We start from the raw sequence: 24794 nt of genomic DNA, 5'->3' as shown, positions 1-24794 counted from the left end.
ATTGTAGCGCCATCTAGGTATGGACTTTAGAACTTTTACATTTCTTTTGATTTAACACCCGTAAATTTGCGATAAAAACTATTCAATTGCTTACCAGAACAAAAACTACTCTATCACTATTTATGGCATATATTGAACAATTTAATTATGCTTTATTACAATTGCACGAGTAACTTAGGAAAAAAAAAGTGGAGGAAAATTGATTGATTTTGAATATTCATGTGATAAAGAACAACCTCGAGTCTTATGTTTTTAATATATAAAGATAGTTTGGAAAAATGTTTGTGGTGTAGATTGCAAACTTGAACAAAAATGGGAAGCAATTAAATAAAATTATTTGAATTTTAGACAACTAAACGAACGGTGCAATGCGTTATTGCCAGAGTTGGCACCATGGTTGGCACTTGTCAAGCGGTACATACATGCGAATGTGCGACGAATGCTACTCATCCACTCGCGTTGCCTAAAACCGACAAAAGTAACAAAAGTCAGCCGATCTGGGCGACGCAACAATCACATAAATATTCCCTGTGGAAATCCAATTCCAATTGTTACGATCGGTTCCTGGCCTTCTATGAGCACGCCTAATTTTTTTTTATTAGTACACAATGAACGTGATAGTGACCAACCGCTTGAAAAATGGTGGCACTGAAACAGCTGCGTTTTAAGGGATTTAATTACAAATCTTGCTCAAGCCGCTTTGTTAAAGAGTACTAAGTTTGTTCACTATATCCATCTGATTAAAGTACTCAACATGGATGAAGACAGGGTGGTAAAGGCCATTGTGCACTACCAGCAGAACTTGGAGAAGTACATTGAGAGACGACATGAACCTAAGGTGAACTTTCATGGGTTCTCACTAATCAAGCTATATTTTAAAATACTAGACATTAATGTTGGTTTAATTGTAGATGATTTACTGCATGGAAAAACTGCAGAAGCTGCCTATAACTGTTTCACACCTAGAGCACACTGGTGTAGGCAGAACAGTGAACTCTGTTAGGAAAATGAAAGGTATCAAGGGAAGTCCAAAGAACATTGCCAAACAACTAGTACAGCAGTGGAAGAAGATGGTTACTGAGGAGGAGAATGATAGTGATGAGGATGAGGAAGAATCTGATCAGGACAATGATGATGATGATGATGATGCAGACAGTGAAGACAGACTGCAAATCTACTGTGAGAATGATGGAGATGCCAAGGATACAAACAATGATAAAGAAGTGGAGGAAACTAGAAACATAGAAATGCAAGATTCTAGTCATTATGAAGAGAAGTATGAGAAGTATAGACATAAATATAGTGAGCACAAATATTGTGATAATGATAGAATAGAAAATAATCCATATGAGGTACATTTGGATGAACCCCGAGTGGAGACTACAGAAACAAGAATTGTACAGCACACAAGTCCTGACTGCAATGAGGAGTACAGTGAACTCTATGCTAACACTTCAAAAGACAATGAGGAGAGCTTTCAAGAACAATCAGTTGATGTTGAGGAAAGTGTTGAGAAGATTGATAATAATAAAGAGGATGAAAAGCATAAAAAACACAAAAAATCAAGCAGAGAGAGGTCTGTTGATCGAGATAAACATAAGGATAAACACAAGGAAAAACACATAAGTAAAGAACGCGAAAAGGAGAAAGAGAATCATCACCAAAATGGTCACAAGAAAAGCAGCAGTAGTAGTAGTAGTAGTAATAATCATGATAAACATAAGGATAAACATTCAAAAAGCTCAAAAACTACTAGCAGCAGTAGTAGCAGCAGTAGAAAGGAATCAGACAATAAGGATAAAGAAAAAGACCAAAAAGAAAAGTCATCGCGGGATAAATCACGCGATAGTAAAAGACGTTCGAGCACATCAACATCGGTCACTGCTTCAACAACTACTCCTACACCGTCCTCATCCTCTTCGTCATCATCGTCCTCAAAGAAACGTCCGCCAACCGAAGATTCCACAAAAAATTCCCCATCGAAAAAACTCAAACTATCAATTCAAGACGGTATTGACTGCGAGAGCGGGGCCAGTTTTGCTGAAGCTTTGGGTATGATGATACCTAGCACTAGTAAAGTAAAACGGGAGAAAGAACGTAAGGAACACAAAGAACATAAAGATGTTAAGGAATCATCCAGAGATCGTGATAAACATGGACGTCGCAGTAAAGATCATAAAAGTCCGCCGAAAGAAAAAGATTCGAAAAGTCGGAAAGAACGCGATCGGGAGCATCGGCATGACAAAAAGGAAAAAAGCAATGGGTCAAGTAGCAGTGGAAGTAGTAAACGAGAGGAAAGTAAACCTCGTAGTACGCCTGCAGCGCTCGCCGCACCACCGCCGACGCTTACGCCGCTTGAAGATGTGGGTATTTCTAATCTGCTGCCGCAAATATCGACGAATTACAAACCGTTGGGTTTTCTACCAGGTGATGGGCACAGAAGTGGAGTGACGCGTACGAACGACGATGAGATGTTGTCAAAACTAATGTACGCGAAGAATCAACGCACCAAAGTCTATTCGGGAAACAAGGTGTTTTTTGGAAAGGTGCCATCACTCTTTGAAAACTGCATTCGGTTATTACAAGATAATCTTGACAGTAAGTCATTTATTTCATATTCATTTGATATGTTTTGAACTTAAACATGTTTCTTGCAGCTCTCGTCCTTGGTTACACCGGAGGTGTCCCTTACAGCATCCTCAAACCTGTCCTAGAACGCGCCACAGCATCGCAACTCTTCAGCATGGAGCACCACAACATCTACCTGATGGAAGACTCCGACGAGCTGTGGAAATTACACTGCCAGCGCGAGTTCAAAACTAAAACACGTAATGAAATGGAGACATGGCGAGAAATGTATCTGCGGTGTATTGACGAGCGTGACGCGAAGCTCAAATCGCTCACAGCTAATATCAAATTGTCTCAAGACAAAAGTTTACCAGTACGACAAACGAAACTTGCGTACGTGGACTCAATGGCGAAACCACCACGAAGTGTAGCGAAGAAACAAGTAAGTGTAGCTTAAACTATTAAATGGTTTATTCCTGCATTGTTTTGATTTTGATTTCCAAAGGCGAAGAACGGAATTTCTCTCACCAGGCCTGCAGTGACTCCATCCAGTCGACTTCAACAGTTGGCCGCTGCAGGTGCCGAGAAAGTGTCCGTGCCTAATCCGGGCGCATCCAGGGTTAATGCTGGCAGTAAGTAAAACTTTCTTAAATTTTATGAATTAGTGATTCACACATCTATTAATTTGTTATAGATAGTAGCAGTGGAGGTCCTAGCGGTGGTAATAATTATATTGTGAAACCGAAGAAGGCACCCCTGATGGCGAAAACGTTGCAGCTGTTGAAGGGCCGCTTCGGGCGAAGATAACTTTTAAAATAATTACTTTAACGACTTGATGTGAAAACACATATTTCGATGTTTGTTTCACAGGAATTATTCAATCATTGTATCTGAGTGATTGATTTCTATTGTGTATATTGCACAACACAACGTATCTATTGTATTTTATATAATGCATTAATTTTATTTAAGATTTATTTATATTATGTCTTAGAGATTGATTTCCGAAAAATTGTGTACTAGATAATCGAGTTTTACAAATGTTTTATTTGTACTGGACGAGGACTATTTTTGTATGAAGCAGATTTGTGAATAGTTAACTTTTATTGAGACGCAAGGAGATTATGAAAATGATAAGAAGAGATTCCCGTAATTCCATTATCATTAAGATATGATTAATGTATATTGTAAAGTTTGTTAATTGATTGGATTGTTAAGCAAGTTGATACGATTTGTTTATTTAAAAGAGGAAATACATGCACGAAGTATTTTCGAAAAGAAAACCGCAGAATCTGGAGTAAACCCTAAGAAAATGACAGAAAATATTAGCGAATAACAAAATGTCAGCACAAGATCACAACGTTTTGATTAATAATCAATAATCCGTCAAATAATTGTAAACTCTTAACCTCTGCGATCAAAAACGCCACACGAAACTATTCGCATATGAATTCAAAATCAGTCAGATTTAACACACGCAGCAAACATTCCAAAGTTGGTAATAATCGAATGTAAACAGTTGGCTCCGTTCGTCGTTCTGAGCGTTGTACACATGTGTATGTACGAGTATACGTGTGTCGAAATTGTGCCTGGTGATTCGATAAGTTAACTTTAACTTAAGTAACAATTGACTTGGTTTGTGTTTGGTGACGCGATCGCAAGCATTTTGTTCATGTTCAGAACCGTCCGCGGCTCGGTTTCAGTCTCGGCGTTTGTTGCAATGCCCACGGGCATTAAAATTCGTTCGTTATGAAATACAGTATCATTTGAATAAATAAGCGAACAGATTTCACACAGGAAGTAAGAACAGATAAACCCAGAGCAAATATCGTCGAAATATTCCACGTTCACGTTGAAAATCGATTAACAAGGTTTAAGTTTGGTTTGTTTCGCGTTTAATGTATCGTGTTGCAACTTATTTAAGTTTTATTATGGTTTTATCGAGTCCAGCTTGAAATTCGAGTGTGATCAGAAGCATTGTTAAAGTGTTATCGTGCAAAGAAATATCTACAGAGAATTCTAGGTAAGTTAACAATTTATTATTCTGATTCACTTGCAAAGTTGTAGCGGAGTGTTAAAATTATCATTTTCTTATCGTTTCTTTTGTTATTTGTTTTGTTATGATTATCAATTATTCATATTGTGCCTAGACCTACAAAAATATCGTATATTTTAGATGTGTACATGTTTTAAGCGATGTAAACTTAAAAATAACAAAATGGCTTCCATTTACTACTTTAGCAGTACTTTTAAACGATTATCAAACTATTTCCATTATTGATTATTTAAATCAATCAATATTCGAAATAATGCTTTGATAAATTTCCGATTATTGCAATTGACTCAATTATATTCCTTAAAAAAAACGAAAAGCAAACAGAATGAATAATTGAACCAGTTGGCTAATTATTAAATTGCTTCACTATCGATCGCTCAATCAATGCCCGAGAAACAATCTACGGCACGCCAATGTAAACGAACTATAAATAATTACCAAGACGATGCGCTAGTTTAACCACATTTAAACACACATACAACATCATCGGATGTTGACGAGTTCACGGCGTAGTAAAATACCGCAAACAATTTCAATTATGCACAAAAAATAGACACACACGAGGTGTGGACAAATAGTTTTTACGAGGTATAACTGAAATGAACACGACTACCAGTTTCATATTGAGCGGACATACGAAAATTAAACAAATCCTTGAATGCTTGTATCGTCTAGCTCGTTCTACATTATTCGAGCGGCTTGTCCATGAATGCGCTCAGCAAGACACCAAATACAAAGCACGTGACGAACTTGTAAAATGCTCTTTACTTTACGCGGCGTCGGTGTATGAGGTTCACCGCGATATTCAACATCCAGCTACTGTGAAGCGCGTTTTATTCATTATTGTGTTTTCATGTGGTTCGTCCGCGTGGTAGCAACACGCGACGATTTTATTTCACAAAACAACTGGACATTTACTACAGCAGATATTCAGTTAAGTAAGTAATACAACACTCAATATAATACGGTGTTTTTATTTAAACAAGTTTTTATTAGTTTAATGCGTGTGTGTTGTGAGAAGTTTGCGCGATGCGCGTGATTTTGGGTGTTGGCGCGTTCGTCGAGATCGGGGCTTAAAATATTTCATTGTTTATTGCGCAAACATTTGTTCAGCAAACGTGTGAGGTTTTATTTTTGTAGAATCCGCAAACCATGCGTGTCCTAATCAAATTTATCGGCGATGGTTTGCGGTTAACAATGAATTTAAGTGGTTACTGGTGTCAAAGTTGAATTTATTATATCATCTCGTGATTTTTTCAATTGGGTAGACCTATGTTTGAAAAAGTGAAAGCTGTTTGATATAAAAAAAATCATCAAACCAGTTTTCTTTAATTTCACTTAAAATTATCGCATTTTTTTAGTGCGACTCTGTTTAAAATACATAAATGTAAATTAAAACTCGTTTCTGTTGGATGACAATGACCAATATATTTTAATATTGCTGCAATTGTGAATTTCGTAATTTCAAAATTGATTCTTGACCTTTATCCCAATCAGAATGTGACCGCCTCTAGTGGTGCAGTTATCGGCGTTATGTGGTTTTGATTTGCCGATTTCTGAGAATAATTTTATTTTTATTTCACATAACTTTGATTGTGACATTGCATGATTACGCAATAATAATGATGGCGTGTTATATCTAGATAACGGACGTCGGTCACTCTAGTCACACACTCACACACAGTATCTCAATTTACAACCTACATGTTGCATTATTGTAATATTTGTTGCGTTTCGGTTGAGTGAACTGACAAAAAATGCTCGAAGAGAAATTTCATTGCGGTTGGGCATAGATGGGTCAGTACTATAGACAGGATGGGATATATAGTCATGGCTACTATGGCTGATTATGTCACACGACATAACCTTATCCAGGAAATTTGACTTTATTTATTTTTTGCGATGTTTTAATGAATAAAATATTTTTAGTTTTACATAACATAACATTACCGGTTTACTGACATGTTACTAACAAAACATGCTGTTCGTATCTTGTAGGGGCATCACGTCTATAGATACACGAAAAAAATGCATGCTCTCAAGGCCTACGGTTTCCGTAGTGACGACCGTAGGTCCCTAGTTACCAGTTAATGATCGTGTGCATGTTGGAGTCTATAATAATAGGATGATATTCAGTAAAAACAAGCGAAAAAAGGCGATGAGGTGCCGTGGAGATTCGAAAATATGAAGTTTATTCAAAGTTTCCGGTAACAGCGCATTCTCAACTTCAACTATAGCAATTATTATTTTATTTTCATCACGTGTCTAATCTTTATCTAAAGTTTTCATATCGCTAGAGTGTTTTAATGTGTTTTCGTAGATTTTAATGACTGATAGCTGGTAATGATTGTAACTGGAACAATGGATGATTGAACATGTGATATTAGTTAACGTGTTTTCGACGTTTGCATCATTCGCATACTCTTTGCATTAGCTTTCACCTTGAAACACTGTATTCCAACAAATGAAAATGTCGGAAATGTTTGAAATACTTGAAAATAAAAAGCGCTATTTCATGGCATTTTGTGTAATAGTTGAACACATTACACAAAATGCGTTATTAACGCTTTTTTGTTTTGTTTAAACGCTTCCAATAAACGCAATTTAAGAAATACCAATGTTTTATATCGAAAAGAAAATACGTTGACCCTCACACCGATTCACATACAAAAAATAGTAAATAACATAATCGATTTGTTTTATATTGAAGACTAACACGTCGGAATGAAATAAGGCCTGAAAGCAACGTGAAATACAAGCGTAAGAACCTTGTCCTTTCTCGGTATTGACGATAGTCAATAGCAGATAACAAATTAACGAAATGGGCACTTGTAATTGCTTTGCGTGTGACAATTGACGCGATCGGGCATTAACGCAATCGTTATTGTTGTGTATCATGTTAAGAACATCGCTTGAGCGTCAAATGCACATTTATTACCCCGCTATTCGAACAAATACGCCTAGACACTGATAAAGCGATCATTTACATTGCGATGAATAAACGACATTTGCATGTAAATTAATCCACATTGCCACACAATACAATTGGTACTATATACGTAAATGAAAATGCAATCATATACGGGAATTATTGCGATTAGATTTATTGCTATATTGCTGATATAATAGTTTAAGCAGTAGTTCATTCGTGATTTGCGTGTTTTATGGTGTTTGCTTGGCATTTCTGAGATTTGAATTTTAAGTTATGCACTTCCAATCTAATCTTATAAATACTGATAAGGGAATGATTTGATATTACCATATTTTTGTCGAAATAATTAATTTCTTTGGTAAAAAAATTACATTTTAAATCGTAATTTTTAAATTTGACGTTTTGTGTACGCAACAATGAGATGTATGTATTTGATCGTATTTTAAAAGCACCTTTACAAAAAATTCCTGGATTAATTGATATTTATACTCGTCACACTTAAAATGACTATAGACTTGTATTTGTAGGGTTATAACAAGTCATAAGTAGATAAGTAAATAAGTCGTACTTGAGTGGTGAACATCGAGCATGTGATTCGAGACGTCGCCTTGTGTACTCGTACTCAACCTGCGATCACGAGTTGATAAACACCGCTAACGAGCCTCACGCAGTTTTGTAAAGTAACAAGTTATAGGTGAATCAGTAGTCGTCCGAGTGTCGCCCGGGTCATGCAGCACGCCGTTATTCAATAGATTTCATTAATATAATCGTTATTATTGTAATTGCTTCATTGAAGGTGTGTATTCGTATATTTGTATTTATACTACTCGTTGGTTATTAAAATGTGTGCCCAGCCTGTTGAATTAAGCGCGAGTGTTATCACGTGACGGGCGTTTTTAGTACTATTCAGTTATTATTTACGACTTTAAACATATTCTACTGATTTTTTTCGTTTGTAAGAGTTTAGAACGTATTTACTTTGCAGATTTTTAATACGTTGACGTAGTTTTAAAGAAAACACCCTCAAAATGGGGTCCATGTTCCGGAGTGAAGAAATGGCGCTCGCCCAGTTGTTCATACAACCGGAAGCTGCCTATATGTCGATGTCAGAGATGGGCGAAATCGGCATTGTTCAATTTCGAGATGTAAGTGTTTCCAAAATATTTTATTTTATTTAAATAAAAATGACTTGGTTTTTGGTTATTAATGTGTTTTTCTTTCTTTCAAAAGTTAAACGAAGACGTGAATGCATTTCAACGTAAATTCGTCAATGAAGTCCGCCGTTGTGACGAAATGGAGCGCAAGTTGCGCTATATTGAAGTAGAGGTCCGCAAAGACGACGTCCACATTCCCGACGTACAGGAGTTGCCAAAAGCGCCCAATCCCCGTGAAATAATCGATTTGGAAGCGCACCTTGAGAAGACCGAAGGAGAAATCAAGGAACTATCCGATTCAGCCGTCAGTCTAATGTCTAACTTTTTGGAGCTGACCGAACTGAAGAAAGTTCTCGAGAAAACCGAACCGTTTTTCCTGGAACAAGAAGAAACCAACGGCTTGGACTCTGTCCACAAAGCGCTGATCCCTGAAGACGGCCATAATGTTTCCATCCGTGGACGTTTGGGTTTTGTCGCCGGGGTGGTTCAACGCAACAGAGTGCCGGCATTCGAGCGTATGTTGTGGCGTATATCCAGGGGTAACGTTTTTCTACGCCAGGCTGAGATTGATGAACCTCTGAAGGACCCCACTACTGGTCATGAGATCTACAAGACCGTATTCGTCGTCTTCTTCCAAGGTGAGCAACTGAAGAGTCGTATCAAGAAGGTATGCGCTGGTTTTCACGCTACGTTGTACCCTTGCCCGAGTACCACCGTCGAACGCAAGGAGATGTTCACCGGAGTGAAGACCCGCCTTGAGGATTTGAACATTGTACTCAATCAGACCCAGGATCATCGTACTAGAGTGTTGGGGACGGTTGCCAAGGAGTTGCAGAACTGGAGCGTGATGGTGCGCAAGATGAAGGCAATTTATCACACGTTGAATTTCTTCAATATGGATGTAACCAAGAAGTGTCTTATTGGAGAATGCTGGGTTCCGGTGAAGGATATTGCCATTGTACAAAAGGCACTAACTGATGGTTCGTCTGTGAGTGGTTCATCAATTCCATCATTCATGAACGTGATCGACACCTCCGAGAACCCGCCGACTTTCAACCGAACGAACAAATTCACTCGTGGCTTCCAGAATTTGATTGACGCTTACGGTATTGCTTCCTATCGGGAGGTCAATCCAGCGCTCTACACCATCATCACATTCCCGTTCCTCTTTGCTATTATGTTTGGTGATGCCGGTCACGGTGTGATTCTCTTCTTGTTTGGGTTATACATGTGCTTGTGGGAGAAGAGTCTCGCCCAGAAAAAGATCAGCAGCGAGATTTGGACCATTTTCTTTGGCGGTCGATACATTATCCTCTTGATGGGTTTGTTCTCCATCTACACGGGCATATTGTACAACGACGTTTTCTCCAAGAGTGTGAACATATTTGGCAGTAGCTGGGTGGATATGATCAACACAAAAAAATACAATTTTACATTTGTCAACGCCAGCGAAACTTTAACGTTTGATCCCAAGGACGACTACTCCGATGTGCAATATCCGCTCGGCCTTGATCCTGTCTGGCAGGTCGCCAAAAACAAAATCATCTTCCTGAACACCTACAAAATGAAGATGTCCATCGTCGTCGGTGTCATACACATGGTCTTTGGTGTTTGCATGAGTGTCGCCAACTTTGTGTAAGTCAACAGCTGAAAGTCTCATCGAAGATTTCTAACTTGTTGATGTTTCTATTTGCAGCCATTTTAAAAAGAAGGAGAACATTTTACTGGATTTTATTCCGCAAATACTCTTCCTGCTCTGTTTGTTCTTCTGGATGGTCGTAATGATGTTCATCAAGTGGTTTAAATATGGCGCCCGTAATTCAGCTCTGTCATCACCATTCTGCGCACCTTCGGTGCTCATCCTCTTTATTAACATGATGTTGTTCAAGGAGTCAGACCCACCCAAGGACAAAGATACTACATGTGAGATATTCATGTTTGAGGGTCAGAATGAGGTGCAGATGGCACTGGTATTCATTGCATTGCTTTGCGTGCCGGTGCTACTGCTCGGAAAACCGTTTTACATTATGTGCACAAAGAAATCCAACGCGCACAAGTCCAACACCAATGGCGATATCAACCAGGGCATGGAACTGCAGCCGGAGGTGGTGGAGGAGGCAAAACCTTCCGGGGAGCATCATGATCACGAGGATGAGCCGATGAGCGAAATTTTCATTCATCAAGCTATCCATTGCATTGAGTACGTCCTAAGTACCGTCTCCCACACTGCATCATACCTTCGTCTGTGGGCTTTGTCTCTTGCTCACGCACGTAAGTATTTCATTATTTAAAATCACAGATATTCTTCAACTGTAATTTTTACAGAATTATCTGAAGTATTATGGACCATGGTGCTCAGTATGGGTCTTGGGTCAGACAGCTACGTCGGTTCCATTATGTTATATTTGGTGTTTGCCGCCTGGGCTGTGTTGACTCTTGGCGTCTTGGTGATGATGGAAGGTCTCAGTGCCTTTTTGCATACTCTGCGTCTTCACTGGTAACACAATTCATTGCTAACCCTTGTTTTTGTATAATTTAATTTTGTACCATTTTCAGGGTCGAGTTCATGAGCAAATTCTACTCTGGTCTTGGTTATCCCTTCCAACCCTTCAGCTTCAAGGTTGTCTTAGAAGAAGAGGAAGAAGGAGAAGAATAAAAATGCTTAAATTGCTTTGAAGAAGAGAAACTATGCGTAATAAACCTATTGTGCTGGCATTTATTTTATCGTAGTCGATTTTAGTTGTGTTGATTTTATTAGTAAACTTTCATCAGCATTTCTTAAGTATTCTCATTATCCAATTCCATTTCCATCGATATTCAGTGGTTTAGAGGTTTAATTTCTATAGAGGCGTATCCTGGTAGTACTTTAGAATGAACGCAACCACGTGAAATTTGATACGGACGTTGTGGGAGATAATTTACCCTTTGAATTTAACCATTCAGATGCAAAATCTGTTTAATTCTGTTATTAGATTACGATCCACTCATCATGGGGGTTCATTAATCATTTTTGTTTGGGAATCGTGTGGCAAAACTTTTAAAGCGCTCCAGGTGACAAGAATTCTAAGATTTTACTATGAATGATCAAACTTGTTGGATTAAAAAACACCCCTTTATCTTCCACCCCTGAAACTCACCCCATTTTCAACTAGGTGAATCTACCTGGGTACGAAAATGTCAACGCAAAGAATGTTTTTGATTTTCGTTCACCAGCAGCTAGTTGAATTCTAATCTAAGTTCACATATTTATATAAACCTCGTGATTAATGCATTTGATGATATATCAAATGTGATGTTTTTTAGAGATGTAGTTTGGTCGGGGCTTAGACTATTCGATCGTACGGTTGATCCTCTCATACTCTCGTGCATTTAATTACGTACGTGATGCCCGAAGCGACGTTTTCACAGACGGTTGAAAGCGAACGATGCGAGTATCGAGAGTGCGTTCCACGGCAGCGACGCGGGCACAACACATCATCGACATCGGCGCTCCCGGGCGTCGCTTTGCACGCTGTATGCTTTGCGACGCCACGCGCTACGCAACTCCTGAAATCGACGGTGCGAATTTTACCAACGAACGCAGCGAACATGTTTCGATTATTACGTGTAACAACGGCTTAACTTGCGCAAAACACACAACAATTAAAACTTAAAAATAAAGCCGCAGTTACGGTTTTGATAATACCTCAGTATCGTGCGAGCGTCGTTGAAATTAACCAGTGAAATGAAAAGTTAAGTTTATTTGAATTCGAAGAAGCAAATATATTCGCATTGGAAACCACGGATATTTTGTGTAAGTGCATTTTCCGTTTCGTTATTAACTGTAATATTAAATTCAATGTCATTTTAATAAATAGTCAAGTAACACACATACGTAAATTTGTTTTGTAATAAAATTAACATGAATGTTGTTTTTTTTTTAAGTAGAAAATTGCGTTACCCACCCAAAAATTTAATGGCCAGCTAAATGGCTAATAACAGAAGCAATCTGTTCATTAAAAAAGTTCGGCGTGCGTTTCCTGTTTCGTGCTCAAGCAAAATATATTATACGAGACGTCTTATCCTCTCTTATCACGCCGGTTATTAGCAGATTAGACCAACCTATGTTTCAGCGAAAGACTCGCCAAGCTGAAGCAACATTCAACGCATTACGGTTAATTAAAACGCACGTTATCACATCCCACGTCGTATAAAGCTGCGTGATAATAGCCTTTTACATTTTTTATTTTCATTGCATGTCCTTGATGTTCGCTGTAATCAACGAATTAATTTCTTCATTTTCTAATTCACGTGTTTTAGTACTTTTTACAACTGGAAAAGTTAAAACAGCGTGTTTTTAATCCGCGCGCGTGTATAAATCCAACCATAAAATTAACTAACGCGTTATTTTATTCCGTTTGGTTTCATTTCGAGTATTCGATGAACTTTTGGTTTAATAATAGCAGCAAGTGATGGTAGTAGTAGTGGTCACAAGTGGACGTAGATTTTCGTACGCTGTTTACGCGTACACACAACATATTTTCATCTCAAATGGGAATCAATTCAATGGGAATATGAATGAATTAAATAATTATTATTTAACGACGTGCAGGTAGTTGTAGTCTAAAATGTGTGGATGAATGTGCGAAGTCTGAAACTGACCTACATGCAGCTATGAATACAAATACTACATAATTCTTTTGTTGATATAATCGCACGCATATTTCTCGTTTTCAACAAAACAGAAAGTACACACACACAATTTACTTTTTATTCCTGTCAAACAGAAAGAGAAAACACATTTGTTAATAATACCAGCATGACTCATCAAGTGATAAATAAAATTTAACTAGAAATGCGAAAAAAATAGGTGAAAACAATTTTTAATTACAATTTCTTGTTTCAAAACAATAAATTTTTTGATATTTAACCATTTAATTTGCATTTTTAATATTATTGACTATTATCATTAAGCCTAATGAAGCAATTTATCTTGATAAATATCCGCCAGTTAATTTCAAGAAGTTTAATCAACGCAAATCATTATAAACAGTGTTTAATAACTCATCTCAACAACATGTGTACGAAACGAAAAGCTTGAGATAATATTCCGTCCTCGATCTTCGAATTAAAACAAAAAAAGCAACGAAATATTCGCTGGTTGACTGTGAGAATGAGAAATATAAGCTTGTCACGCACATAAATTAATTAGAATTGTAGTAGAGGTCTTGGCCGACCGACTTCTGACTCATCCACATTTGCAATCGCGTATTTCGACGCCTATCAAACATAATTAACCACATTCAACGCATAATAAGACGTGTGTTATTGTTTCAGCCGCACTTGTCACTCCGACATGTTTAAATTAAGGCACGCGCGCTCAAGGAGCAATAATGTCCTTAAACTATCTTCACGTTAGTTGATATAATCTGTTTAAATCAGTTGAGGTATCATATAATCATCAGTGGCTATGTTTGGTTTTGTTTTGTTTTACAGCTACGAACTCGTACTGTTAGCTGTATGTGACATTTTGATAGGATAATATCCTGCAAACAAGCGAATTGAATTCGTATTCGTTGCACGTTTGCATATTGTTCATGAAGTTATTCTATTCAACAATCCATGTTGGAGGGATGACTAGTGATGAATTTCAATCGAAAATTTTACGAAATAATATTTTACCGTCAACAATTCATTCATTAAAATAAAAAATAAACTCTGCGTTTTAAATAGTAGAATATAGGTACACATCAACATGTCCAATATGATAAGTACGTTGAGTGTTATCTAAACTATTTCGTTTTAACGAGGTTTTTGATTTGTGCTCGTGCATAAACGTGCATAATTGTTTGCTTGCATTTTGAGTCATTACCCAAGGTATTTGCGACATCGGTATTTCTGGTATATGTTTAGTAAAAACACAACTTTCGCAAAGTATTGAAACCTAGGATATTTTAAGTTAGAACTTGAATTAATCCGGTTTAAACTTTGATTTAAATGTACGGACCACGTGGATCTATCACCAACAACGACTTGCCATGTACGTGCGGTGTGTAAGCAAACAAATCAATTTATTAGGTTGTTTTACGCAGGGATAACTCCAATGGCGCAGTTACCAGAGTCGCTCAACATGGAGCGTCGTAGTCTCACCTTCTCCAAGAAGCACCAACTGACCATATCCAAGAATCTCGCCTTTCTGATCCTCTTCGCATTCATTGTCTGCATTGTGGTGACAGCCCTCATAGCGCATTATGTTACTCTGCAAGCAGATGAGACAAGATGCAAATTGCAACTGGACCAACAAGGTACCCATGCGCCCCATGATGGAATCACCACGCCATCAACTAACGATTCCACCACCATTGACCACATCGACGACACTAACACAACCCATGATGTCGAGACCACCACTGCAGACACGAGCATCGATGATAACAATGTTACAGGTGCGAAGTACCTTCGACTGCCCAGATCTGTACTGCCCATCGACTACGACATGCGGATCCTGACAGTCATGAGCAATTTAACGTTCTACGGTTCGAGTGTGATTTTTGTTAACGTAACAATGGCGACGGATAATGTTACGATGCACGCGGAGGGTTTGAATATCACTTGTGAGGATGTGCGGGTTGTCGAAGCTGTTGAAGGTCAAACAGTTCAAGTGGTAAGCTGTAGTACAGAGAAAGAGCAGGAGTTTTATGTTCTTCACTTTGATCAACCGATTGAGGAAGGTCTATATAATATTACGATGAACTTTGGTGGTAAACTCCGAGATGATTTGAGCGGGTATTATGCTAGTAATTATAAAAATGGCAACGAGACAAGGTAAACCATTAAATTCTGCAATTGTTTTCGAATACATTTTTGATAATATTTAATGTTTTAGGTGGATTGCTGCAACACAATTTGAACCAACAGAAGCCCGACGTGCATTTCCTTGTTTCGATGAACCAGCGATGAAGGCAACCTTTAGAATCACAATTGGAAGACCCAACAACCTCACATCCATCTCAAACATGCCTTTGATGAGCTCTACCACATCTGAACTGCAAGATTATACCTGGGATGAGTTCCAACGTAGTGTTCCAATGTCTACTTACTTAGTGGCCTACATCGTTAGCGATTTTAAACCCAGAACCATTGGAAACTTCTCTTTGTATGCCCGAGATTCTGCGTATAGTCAGACAAAAACCGCGGCTGATTTAGGCCCAAAATTACTTAAACATCTGGAAGAATTCTTTGATGTGCCTTTCCCACTTCCCAAAATGGACCTGGCAGCCATCCCGGATTTTTCAGCGGGTGCCATGGAAAACTGGGGCTTGATCACGTTCAGAGAATCGAATTTATTATACGAGGAAGGTGTTTCGACTAAGAAGAACCTTCAAAGGATTGCGATTGTAATCGCGCATGAATTGGGACATCAGTGGTTTGGTAACCTTGTAACACCTTCATGGTGGACTGATTTGTGGTTGAATGAAGGATTTGCTTCATATTTAGAATACACCGCTACTGATGCTGTAAGTGTTATTACTGTTATTATGATGAATTATTATTTACTAAATTATCCCATAGATATTCCCAGAATGGAAGATGATGGATCAGTTTATAGTAGATGACCTTCAAATGGTCTTCAATCTGGATGCGCTGAAATCATCACATCCTATTTCCATAGAAGTGCATAATCCCAATGAGATTAGTGATATCTTTGATAGGATATCATACGCTAAAGGTGCGACCATTATCAGAATGATGGAAGATTTTCTTACAACATCGAGTTTTCGACAAGGTCTTACTAATTACCTCAATGAGAAGTAAGCTATAAGTAAATTATACCATCAATTATTAATTTTTGTTTTTTATTTGTAGAAAGTACAGCAATGCAGAACAGAATGACCTCTGGTTATCATTAACAACCCAAGCACACAAAGATAATATATTCGGTCCGGAGATAACAGTTAAGGACGTAATGGATACCTGGACACTCCAAATGGGTTTCCCTGTGATTACCGTCAACCGAACTGATAAACAAATATCACTAACCCAAGATAAATTTGAACTCAATCGTAATAATATATCTACGAATTATTCCTGGTGGGTACCTTTGACCTACCAGACCAAGTCCGGTCTTAAAGGTCGTAGCTGGTTGTCAAAGGATAGCAAAACCCTTACATTGGAAGACATAAATATCACTCCATCAGAGTGGTTCCTAGTAAACCTCAATCAAACCGGATATTACCGCGTAAACTATGATGATCTCGGATGGTCACTCCTCGAGACCCAGCTGAAGGAAGATCATACCAAACTGGATCCCAAAAATCGAGCGCAGATTATGAATGATGTCTTGAGTTTATCCAGTGCTGGATATGTCGACTATTCTGTTGCGTTGAATATTTCAACTTATCTGCAATCAGAGGAGGAATATATTCCATGGACGGCGACCCTTACCAAAATGAATTTCCTCTTCGAGATGTTCCAGAGGAGTGGGCACTTTGATAAGTTCAAAGTGTACTTTACCAATCTAATACAACCATTGTACAAGAAACTTGGCTTTGTTGATGTAAAATCTGATCCGATTTTGAAAACTTATCTCAGAGAAGTGATCCTGAAAAAGGCCTGTCAGTTAGGTTTATCAGAGTGCATAGAGTGGGCACATACAGAGTTCAGGAATTGGATGTTGTCACCGAATCCTGATAATCTGAATTCGATATCACCGAATCTCAAAAGTATTGTCTATTGTACGGCGCTAGAAACTGGTGGTGAACAGATGTGGAATTTTGCATGGCAGAGATTCATCAACGCAAATGTAGGCACGGAAAGAGAACTTCTCATGCAGGCGCTTGGTTGTACAAAAGAAATGTGGTTACTGAACAAGTACATGACAATGGCGATAACTCCAGATTCAGAAATAAAGAAACAAGACGCCATCTTGGTGTTCCGAGCGATCGGGAGTAGAATTGTGGGACAAACAGCCGGAATGCGATTCGTTATCAGCAAATGGTCGGAAATTAATACTTATATGGGGAAATCAGTACTGGCGATGAACAGTATCCTGTCATCGGTAACCTCGAACTTAAATACAGAAAAAGAGCTTGAAGAAGTGCAGATGTTTAGCAAACGCTACGAGAATGATGTTACTTTTAGTCAACGTAATGCCAAGCAAGTCATCGAGCAAACGCAGGCGAACATCGATTGGATGAACAAGTATTTCCACACGATTGTTGAATGGCTGACCAACTACGAGATCCAATTGTCCAACTCCAACTCAAGTCAGAGATAAAACGGCACTTAACTTATTTTTATTTTATAGCTTTTTGCATTTGCAAGCATTTATGTATGAGAAACGTAATTTAAATTGAAATTTCGAGTCCGAGTCAAGCGCTGAATGATATGATAAGTACCTACATGTATACAATACAACACTTTCAAATACTTAAAATATATAATAAGTATAATTAATAATGTTATTAATTGCTTTAGATACCTTATATATAAATAAAAGTAAGAATGTTTGTCTAGATCATACCAACACTCTAAATTTGATTAAACATTTAAAAAATTGTTGTTTCCACAAATATTAGACCGGTTTTTCTTAGAGTAACCATTTTTTGTATGAAATAAAATCAAATGTAATAAAAAACGAATGTCCGTTATATAACCTTAAATTTTCAAACAGTCACGTTGAGCAATTTGTTCAAACAACTTGAAAAATACGATATATCAACGCAAAGAGTAAGTAAACTGATAAATTAATCTATTTTTGCTTTAATTAAACAAAATTTACAGTGTATGCAAGTACCGACTACGCTAAAAAGGTTGAATCCGGCATTCAAAAAACTGAGGCTGAATTAGCAAAATATAAGAATATGAAATGTGGAGAATCATATAATTTGAACACCATTAAACTGTCTGATAAGTACCAGAAATTTATTGATGAAAGACCAAACATAAATGCTCTTTTAGCAGAAATTGAAAATACAACAAAACGAATGAGAGAAAAAGTAGAGCATCAACAAAAGCATCAAAAATTCATAGCACAAGTGTGCACATTATCTAAAAATCATATTAATCATAACTGTAATCCGAGTAATTAATTGTATAGTGTTAAGAATAATATATAACAGTGTTTCTGCAGAATCTAATCATTCTATGATCAAATTGTGTTAACATTTTCATGAGAAAACATTGTATTACTGTTTTCCAGAAGTTGGTGTTTGGCTTGGAATAGAATATAATTCCAATAGTGTAGAACTACATATACTTAAACATACAATGATAGTAGCTGTTTACTTTGAATGCATTTGAGTATTGGAATAATGTTCAAATGGAATTAACTTAACTCACTTCACTGCAACATGGACATGAAACATATTAGTCATATTAACAGATAAGAACACGAAGGTAATTGATAAGAATGTCATGTTTTTACGAACGCTGTTGTGACTGTGTTTATCTATGTCATTCCTTATTGAATGCTGCCAATAGTCTCGAGCAGTTTAATTACGTCGAAAGTTGAATATTTCCTACTGTTTTGAGTGCTATAACCTTAAATCGACGATTTCTACAAAGAACATTCCTTTAAAATTACAAGAATCGCCACAAATGCGCTGGAATTGACTGGATTTTAAACATTGCTTGACTTACTTGCATTAACATGCAATGACACAACGACTTGCCACGAAAATTCGACTCAGAACAACAAATTTGTCAAGGCAATTGACAAAAACAGTAATAATCAAAATAAAATTGCAAGTACACATCTAAATCAATCAAAATGCATATGTCCTTCTGGTGGGGCAAGAAAATCGAGAATTTCTTGATTTATGGCTTAAGTGTGAATTCAGTGGGTGGTGTATTGGCTTTGTGTCTTGGTTGTGCCTTGCTCGCATTCCTATTTGAGTGGATCAAACTCATCCAGGCCAAAGAGAAGCAGAAAGAATTGATTATTCGTGCCAAACAGATAAAAACTATTTGCCCACCCAAGGAAGATGCTTCTTTACTGCCTGATAATGCCACAATGCACAAACCTTTGGATTTGTCAATGAGAAACAGGTAAAACATTAATAAACTCAATTGATGGAAATCAAACTCAATATTTTTTTAGAATATCAATATATGCTTGTGATACTTCCCTGTGGCTGGTTCTGCACAATCTTGGATACTTGATAATGCTCACAATAATGGCATTCAACTTATGGATATTTCTGTCTGTGCTGGTTGGAGGTGGTTTGGGTTATTTTGTCTTTGGGCAGATGTTCATGAAGTTGAACCTGGAGAACTGCCAAGTGATAAGAGACACCTATTGCATGAGCACATGTTCTAAACCAGGTATTAAGATGTTGTGACATTGTTTTAACATAAATTACGTCCATTTTATATCCAGGCCGAACTTTCCTGCATTAAACCAAGAATCCCCATTAATCCAAGCCTGAATTCCCTTATATGTGAGCATTGGTATTCGTTTTTAAGGAAAAATTTCGTTACTTAAACTATTCAATTTAAAAAAGAATGGAATATTCCCTTAAATTGCTTCATACATGTTTTATACGACAACAAACATTCAAAAATATTAATTCAAAATACAGGAGAGTATGCTGACGTTTCCGGTGTGTCAACACCTGCAGCTATTCATGCAACTAGTGCGCCTCCACTTCCAGGTGCATCGATGTCGTGCCATCGCGACGTTCACGTTGACGTCCACAATTCCTAGCGATATTAGATGCAATGACTACGACTATCATATTCTGTCTACCAAAACAATCAAATCGGGCTATTTCTTCATCATAAGCTATTATTTTATGATGAGTATATGAATAATTGGGTATTTGTGAAATACCTGGTACGAATTTATGCAATATTTTGATATTCAATGTACATTTGTAAAAAAGTATCAAGTTTAACAAGTGTAGAAAATTTAAAGTTGACTGATTTTATTAAAAACGTTTGAAATTGTTCCTAGTTGTATGTTTGGCGTTTTTTAAACTTAAATAATTAAAAATTTGAAAAAATACTTGAGATTTCCGGCACATATTTGTTCTAAATATTGGTACGTTACACGTTTACACATTTTGACATCATATTTACAACTCAATGTGTTTCATCAAGATCTTAGTTTCAAGCTCCATATGCAGCTTTTCTACCTTTCTAGCTTGTTTTTTAATATTATCCTGCAGTAACAATAGACCATTCGTTTTCTCGCCAGCTGAAGCAACCTTCTCTTTATGAGTCTCCTCATGTAACAGGGCTTCATGATGCAAATGGCGCAATTTGAGTAGCCTATTCTCATAATGCATGAGTTCAATCCTTAAAGATTCTAATTCCTCATGTGTGAAGTCCGACTCCAGGGCGACTTTCCACAAACCCTGAACCTTTGGCTCGATAAATTCTTTACTATTAGGTCCAGTCGCCGTCAGTCGGTGCAAACGATCATAACCGTCCTTTAAACCTCTATGATGTTCTCTTAATAATTGCACCTTCTCCAAATAATCAACGCGTTTCTCTTTCTTTGCCTGCGCGTTTTCATGCATCTCATCAGCTGCCTCTAGAGTATTAAACCTTTCCAAGGTATCATCAATACTATTCTCATCATCTGCTTCTTTATCATGTTTCCTGCCACCATCTTTTGTTTCTGAGAGGATTGAGTAGTATTCATTGATTTTAGCTTCATGGTGATCAAACTCCTCTTTCAGAGCAGCCAGTTCAGGTGATGTGAAGCCTGCTACTTCAGCTTTAGCCCACAGTTTATTCAATTTCTTATCTTTAAACATACTCTTGTTGATATGGTCCTCATTTGTTTCATTGTATTCACTTGGATCTTTCTTTCTCTTGTGACCATCTTCAAAGTTCTCCAACAAATTGTAAACGTCCATGATTCCCAGCAGTTTTTTCCTTAATTCAGCCTCCTTGAGACCATCTTTATCTTTGCCTTCGGAACGCAATCGTTTCCATGCGGCTTCTTCTTTGTCATGAATCTTCAACTCACTGTAGAGAGATTTCAGTTTGGGATCTGATAATCTCTGTTTAAACATTAAGAATTGATTTAAAATAAATCTGCTTGTGTTAGAGGTAAATTTTGACTTACATGTTGCGCCTTGGCCCATAAAATATTAATTTTGTGCATGCGAAAAGGTTTTTCAAGGGTTTTAAAGTTGATTTTCGCAATATCATCCGGTAGTTTAGCATTGTTTGCTTCTTTTGAGTATTTATTATGGCCACTTACATAAATAATTTGGGCAAATATCACACATAGTAACACGTGTACATACTTCATCTTGCACTTCGTGAATAATATATCAACAAATTGCTGATTAGTAATAAATTTATTGTAAAAACACGAAGATATACTTCGCTAATAACCACGTTAAGTGTATCGATGGTTGCCACACAGAAAGCGCGAATGTTCATGGATTGTCTTACGATGTATTTTAAGTTGCCTATATAAAATCAAAGTCTTCCAAAACTGTAGCTTTATTTATTTACATATAAAATATATCACTTATAATTAATTAGACCGTTACTTCAAACTCTGGTGACACAGAAGCAAGTTGTGCTTGTGTACCACCACTGGAATCAACATCTTTGCGCTTTGAATACTGATTAATAATAGAAAAAGTCGTCGACTTGAGATGTTTCTGTAGGATTTTCTTTAAATCTCTCACATCCAAATTCGTAGTTGAATCAATGCTATCAGTCAGAACGTTTTGATACATAACATTCATGGCCTCTTTAACTAAATCCGCAAAAATGTCCTCTTCTTTGGTCCTACTCTCCAAAACTTGTTGATACAACATCTCTAATTCGTCAATCTTTTTGTTGGATTGGTCCAGAGAAACCTGTAAAAACTCCGCATTCCTCTTCAATTCTAACTCAGCTGCTTCACGCGCCAACCGATCAAGTTTCTCTTCTTGATACTGCTTATTATATTCAGCAAAGTCGTTTAACTTTAATTTTTGGTTCTCAACGAGTTTTTCCAGCTCAATAACTTTTGATTCCAAACACAACTTTTCTTCTTCTAAAGTTCCCAGTGTTTCTGCATTTACACGCTCAGTTTCAAGCTTCTGAAGCAACAGTTCATTCTCATTCCGTAGATTTGTGATAATTTCATCATATTTGAGAATATTTTGCGCGTTTTCCTTAATTTGTGCTTCTAGTTTCTTATTTAACTCATTTGTGTTTTCTTGTGGAACTGCAGAACGCTCAAACTTACGTTCTAGTTCAATTAAACGTCGCTCTAAGAAATCTCGTTCATCTTCACTTCGGTTTTTTAGCAATAGCGAGTCAATTTTATTGCTTAGCTGCGTCAAATTCATCCGAACCTCGGAGTTATGCGTTCTATTTTCGGCGAAGTAAATATTCAACGGGTCCATCAACTGGTGCCCCAAAGTAACATGCTGAACATTAGCGGCAAATGGCGCAAATTGACCAGTTGGAGTACCCGAGGGCTTAGCGACTAGATCCATTGTCTCAATGGCAGATTCAGAATGCCTACCACGGAATTTTCTTACCTTTGATGTCCGGATTACTTCCTCCGGTTCGGATTCGCTGAGCTCCTTCTCCCGCAGCGATAATTTGGAAGACATTGATGATAATGAAGGAAGTGGAGAAGATAAAGGAGTTTCACTGCCTGGAAGAATACTCATGCCAAGTTTAGACATTCTACCTAAGATATCAGCCCTGGTTTTCTCTTCTTCAGGTTTCTCTGCAATTAATCTTGTGCTGAATTGTGTGGGCTCATCAATTTCTTGTTTGCCAACACCTTGTTTACTCAATTCAGTCATGAAATCCATTTTATCTTTGTTTGAATCAAATGTAACCATCCAGTTCAGAGTTTGATCATCAGTGAATGTAAAACTCAATTCATTTATCAATTTATAACAAAAATTAGTTGATAATTTGGTTGTGCTGCAGATATTCTGTTTGGTTTTATACAGAATTAAATCTGCACTTATCTGATCAGCAATTATTGCAATTCCATACTTTCCAACTATTGTATATGTTGATTCCACCCTGATAAATATTTAAAATAGTATAAATTCAGTCCAAACTTACCAATTTTAATAAACTTACTGTCGGTTTAGTGTGATAGTTTTCACACAAACCAATTTCTTTTGTTTTTCTGGTAGATTTTGAAGTTCTGTGGTTTTTGGGGGCTGCTTTGGAGGCGTGTAGGTGAGTGTGCTCTTTAAATCGGCTGATGTGCCGAATAAATGCGCCAAATGTGATGAACTAGATACGTAACGAGTGGAACAACGTTTTGTTAGGGCTTGCAACCGAAATAATGCCTTTCAGAAGAAAACAATTGTCGTTACCTTGATGCGTTAGCGACGAACAAATCGTCGTCGACGTTTGTTTCATTGTTGTTATTGAACATTATTATGTAATATCCTCTGTGTTCGTGTGTGCACAATTATCCTATTATTATTTTCAACAATTACTGCACCTGCAGAGACCGATTACCGTCCAAGTTGGGATCAGCAAAATAAATTCTGACAATACACGTAAAGTTTTGGCTTTCCAGCAATTCGAAGGTTAGACGCATTTGTATATTGAGTTGTCTACCATAACAGTTTAAACAATTATTAATTAATTAACAATATAAAATTACACCAATTGAATTATAGAATCTACTGTAATGTATTACTTCAATTTCTTTTAAATAGAAAAAGTTTATCAAACCGAATATCAACATTCAAACAATAACTTCCTAAATTCAACTAAATATTTATTTGAATATTTGGATGCCTACTACAAACTAGCAATTCTTTAAATAATTCAATAAATAAATAAGGTTTCAGGATCCGAAACTCCAAGAAAACTGTTTAATTTGTTAATCATAGGTTCAAGCGCATAACACAACATTCAAAATCAAAGTATTGGGTTTTAATGTGCCGAATCTTGAATAATTAAACAGATATAATCCTTATTTACCGAAAAACTGAATACATAAATAAACAATAAACGTAAAATTGTATAAAAGAAAGAAGCAATATTATTGTTTATCATCTTACGTTAGAACCTCAGCTAAAATGATTCTTCAACCCGTGCCTTTTTTAATTTTGAGCTTTTTAATAAATGTTATTATTATAAATGGTAACACACCTAATAGTTT

General features: G+C 37.1%; 6 protein-coding genes across 13 annotated transcripts; 4 read left to right on the top strand and 2 right to left on the bottom strand.

Annotated features, from left to right (window-relative positions):
- The first annotated feature begins 399 nt into the window (after nucleotides 1-399).
- On the top strand, nucleotides 400-3851 carry LOC135790143 (transcription elongation factor B polypeptide 3-like). Its single transcript, XM_065300205.1, has 5 exons — nucleotides 400-838; nucleotides 912-2598; nucleotides 2658-3010; nucleotides 3074-3200; nucleotides 3263-3851. The coding sequence occupies exons 1-5, from the start codon at nucleotides 755-757 to the stop codon at nucleotides 3373-3375; spliced, it is 2364 nt and encodes a 787-aa protein (XP_065156277.1). The 5' UTR covers nucleotides 400-754; the 3' UTR covers nucleotides 3376-3851.
- A 339-nt stretch (nucleotides 3852-4190) lies between these two features.
- On the top strand, nucleotides 4191-11484 carry Vha100-2 (V-type ATPase subunit a family protein Vha100-2). 6 transcript variants are annotated; one of them, XM_065300204.1, is made up of 6 exons: nucleotides 4191-4591; nucleotides 8563-8701; nucleotides 8787-10345; nucleotides 10407-10981; nucleotides 11036-11207; nucleotides 11267-11484. In XM_065300204.1, the coding sequence occupies exons 2-6, from the start codon at nucleotides 8585-8587 to the stop codon at nucleotides 11364-11366; spliced, it is 2523 nt and encodes an 840-aa protein (XP_065156276.1). In that variant the 5' UTR covers nucleotides 4191-4591; nucleotides 8563-8584; the 3' UTR covers nucleotides 11367-11484. The 6 variants fall into 6 exon arrangements, with proteins under 6 accessions (XP_065156276.1, XP_065156272.1, XP_065156275.1 ...); XM_065300200.1 differs by having other exon boundaries at nucleotides 8542-8701; XM_065300203.1 differs by lacking the exon at nucleotides 4191-4591 and adding an exon at nucleotides 5383-5562.
- A 660-nt stretch (nucleotides 11485-12144) lies between these two features.
- On the top strand, nucleotides 12145-18828 carry superdeath (Suppressor of ER stress-induced death). Of its 3 annotated transcripts, XM_065301840.1 has the most exons (7): nucleotides 14559-14729; nucleotides 14782-14994; nucleotides 15136-15514; nucleotides 15576-16206; nucleotides 16262-16500; nucleotides 16556-18418; nucleotides 18473-18828. In XM_065301840.1, exons 1-6 carry the CDS (start codon nucleotides 14687-14689, stop codon nucleotides 17964-17966), a joined length of 2916 nt encoding a protein of 971 aa, XP_065157912.1. In that variant the 5' UTR covers nucleotides 14559-14686; the 3' UTR covers nucleotides 17967-18418; nucleotides 18473-18828. The 3 variants fall into 3 exon arrangements, with proteins under 3 accessions (XP_065157911.1, XP_065157912.1, XP_065157910.1); XM_065301839.1 differs by lacking the exon at nucleotides 14559-14729 and adding an exon at nucleotides 12145-12503 and having other exon boundaries at nucleotides 14782-15514; XM_065301838.1 differs by having other exon boundaries at nucleotides 14782-15514.
- A 632-nt stretch (nucleotides 18829-19460) lies between these two features.
- On the top strand, nucleotides 19461-20031 carry LOC135790808 (uncharacterized). The gene is made up of 2 exons (XM_065301086.1): nucleotides 19461-19738; nucleotides 19791-20031. Exons 1-2 carry the CDS (start codon nucleotides 19461-19463, stop codon nucleotides 20029-20031), a joined length of 519 nt encoding a protein of 172 aa, XP_065157158.1.
- Nucleotides 20032-20599: 568 nt separating this feature from the next.
- Nucleotides 20600-22093, bottom strand: LOC135791428 (alpha-2-macroglobulin receptor-associated protein). The gene is made up of 2 exons (XM_065301842.1): nucleotides 21768-22093; nucleotides 20600-21702 (listed from the first exon to the last, which is right to left on the bottom strand). Exons 1-2 carry the CDS (start codon nucleotides 21954-21956, stop codon nucleotides 20767-20769), a joined length of 1125 nt encoding a protein of 374 aa, XP_065157914.1. The 5' UTR covers nucleotides 21957-22093; the 3' UTR covers nucleotides 20600-20766.
- A 44-nt stretch (nucleotides 22094-22137) lies between these two features.
- LOC135791426 (uncharacterized) lies at nucleotides 22138-24210 on the bottom strand. The gene is made up of 3 exons (XM_065301841.1): nucleotides 23995-24210; nucleotides 23753-23911; nucleotides 22138-23692 (listed from the first exon to the last, which is right to left on the bottom strand). Exons 1-3 carry the CDS (start codon nucleotides 24054-24056, stop codon nucleotides 22192-22194), a joined length of 1722 nt encoding a protein of 573 aa, XP_065157913.1. The 5' UTR covers nucleotides 24057-24210; the 3' UTR covers nucleotides 22138-22191.
- Nucleotides 24211-24794: the final 584 nt, after the last annotated feature.

The sequence above is a fragment of the Atheta coriaria genome, unplaced genomic scaffold, assembly GCF_025399875.1.
Source record: "Atheta coriaria isolate IRGN ID8LTWV9N9 unplaced genomic scaffold, Caltech_Dcor_3.1 hic_scaffold_4_pilon, whole genome shotgun sequence".
NCBI lineage: Eukaryota > Metazoa > Arthropoda > Insecta > Coleoptera > Staphylinidae > Dalotia > Dalotia coriaria.
Note: the sequence above shows the minus strand (reverse complement) of the source record. Positions and strands in the feature narration are given on the sequence as shown.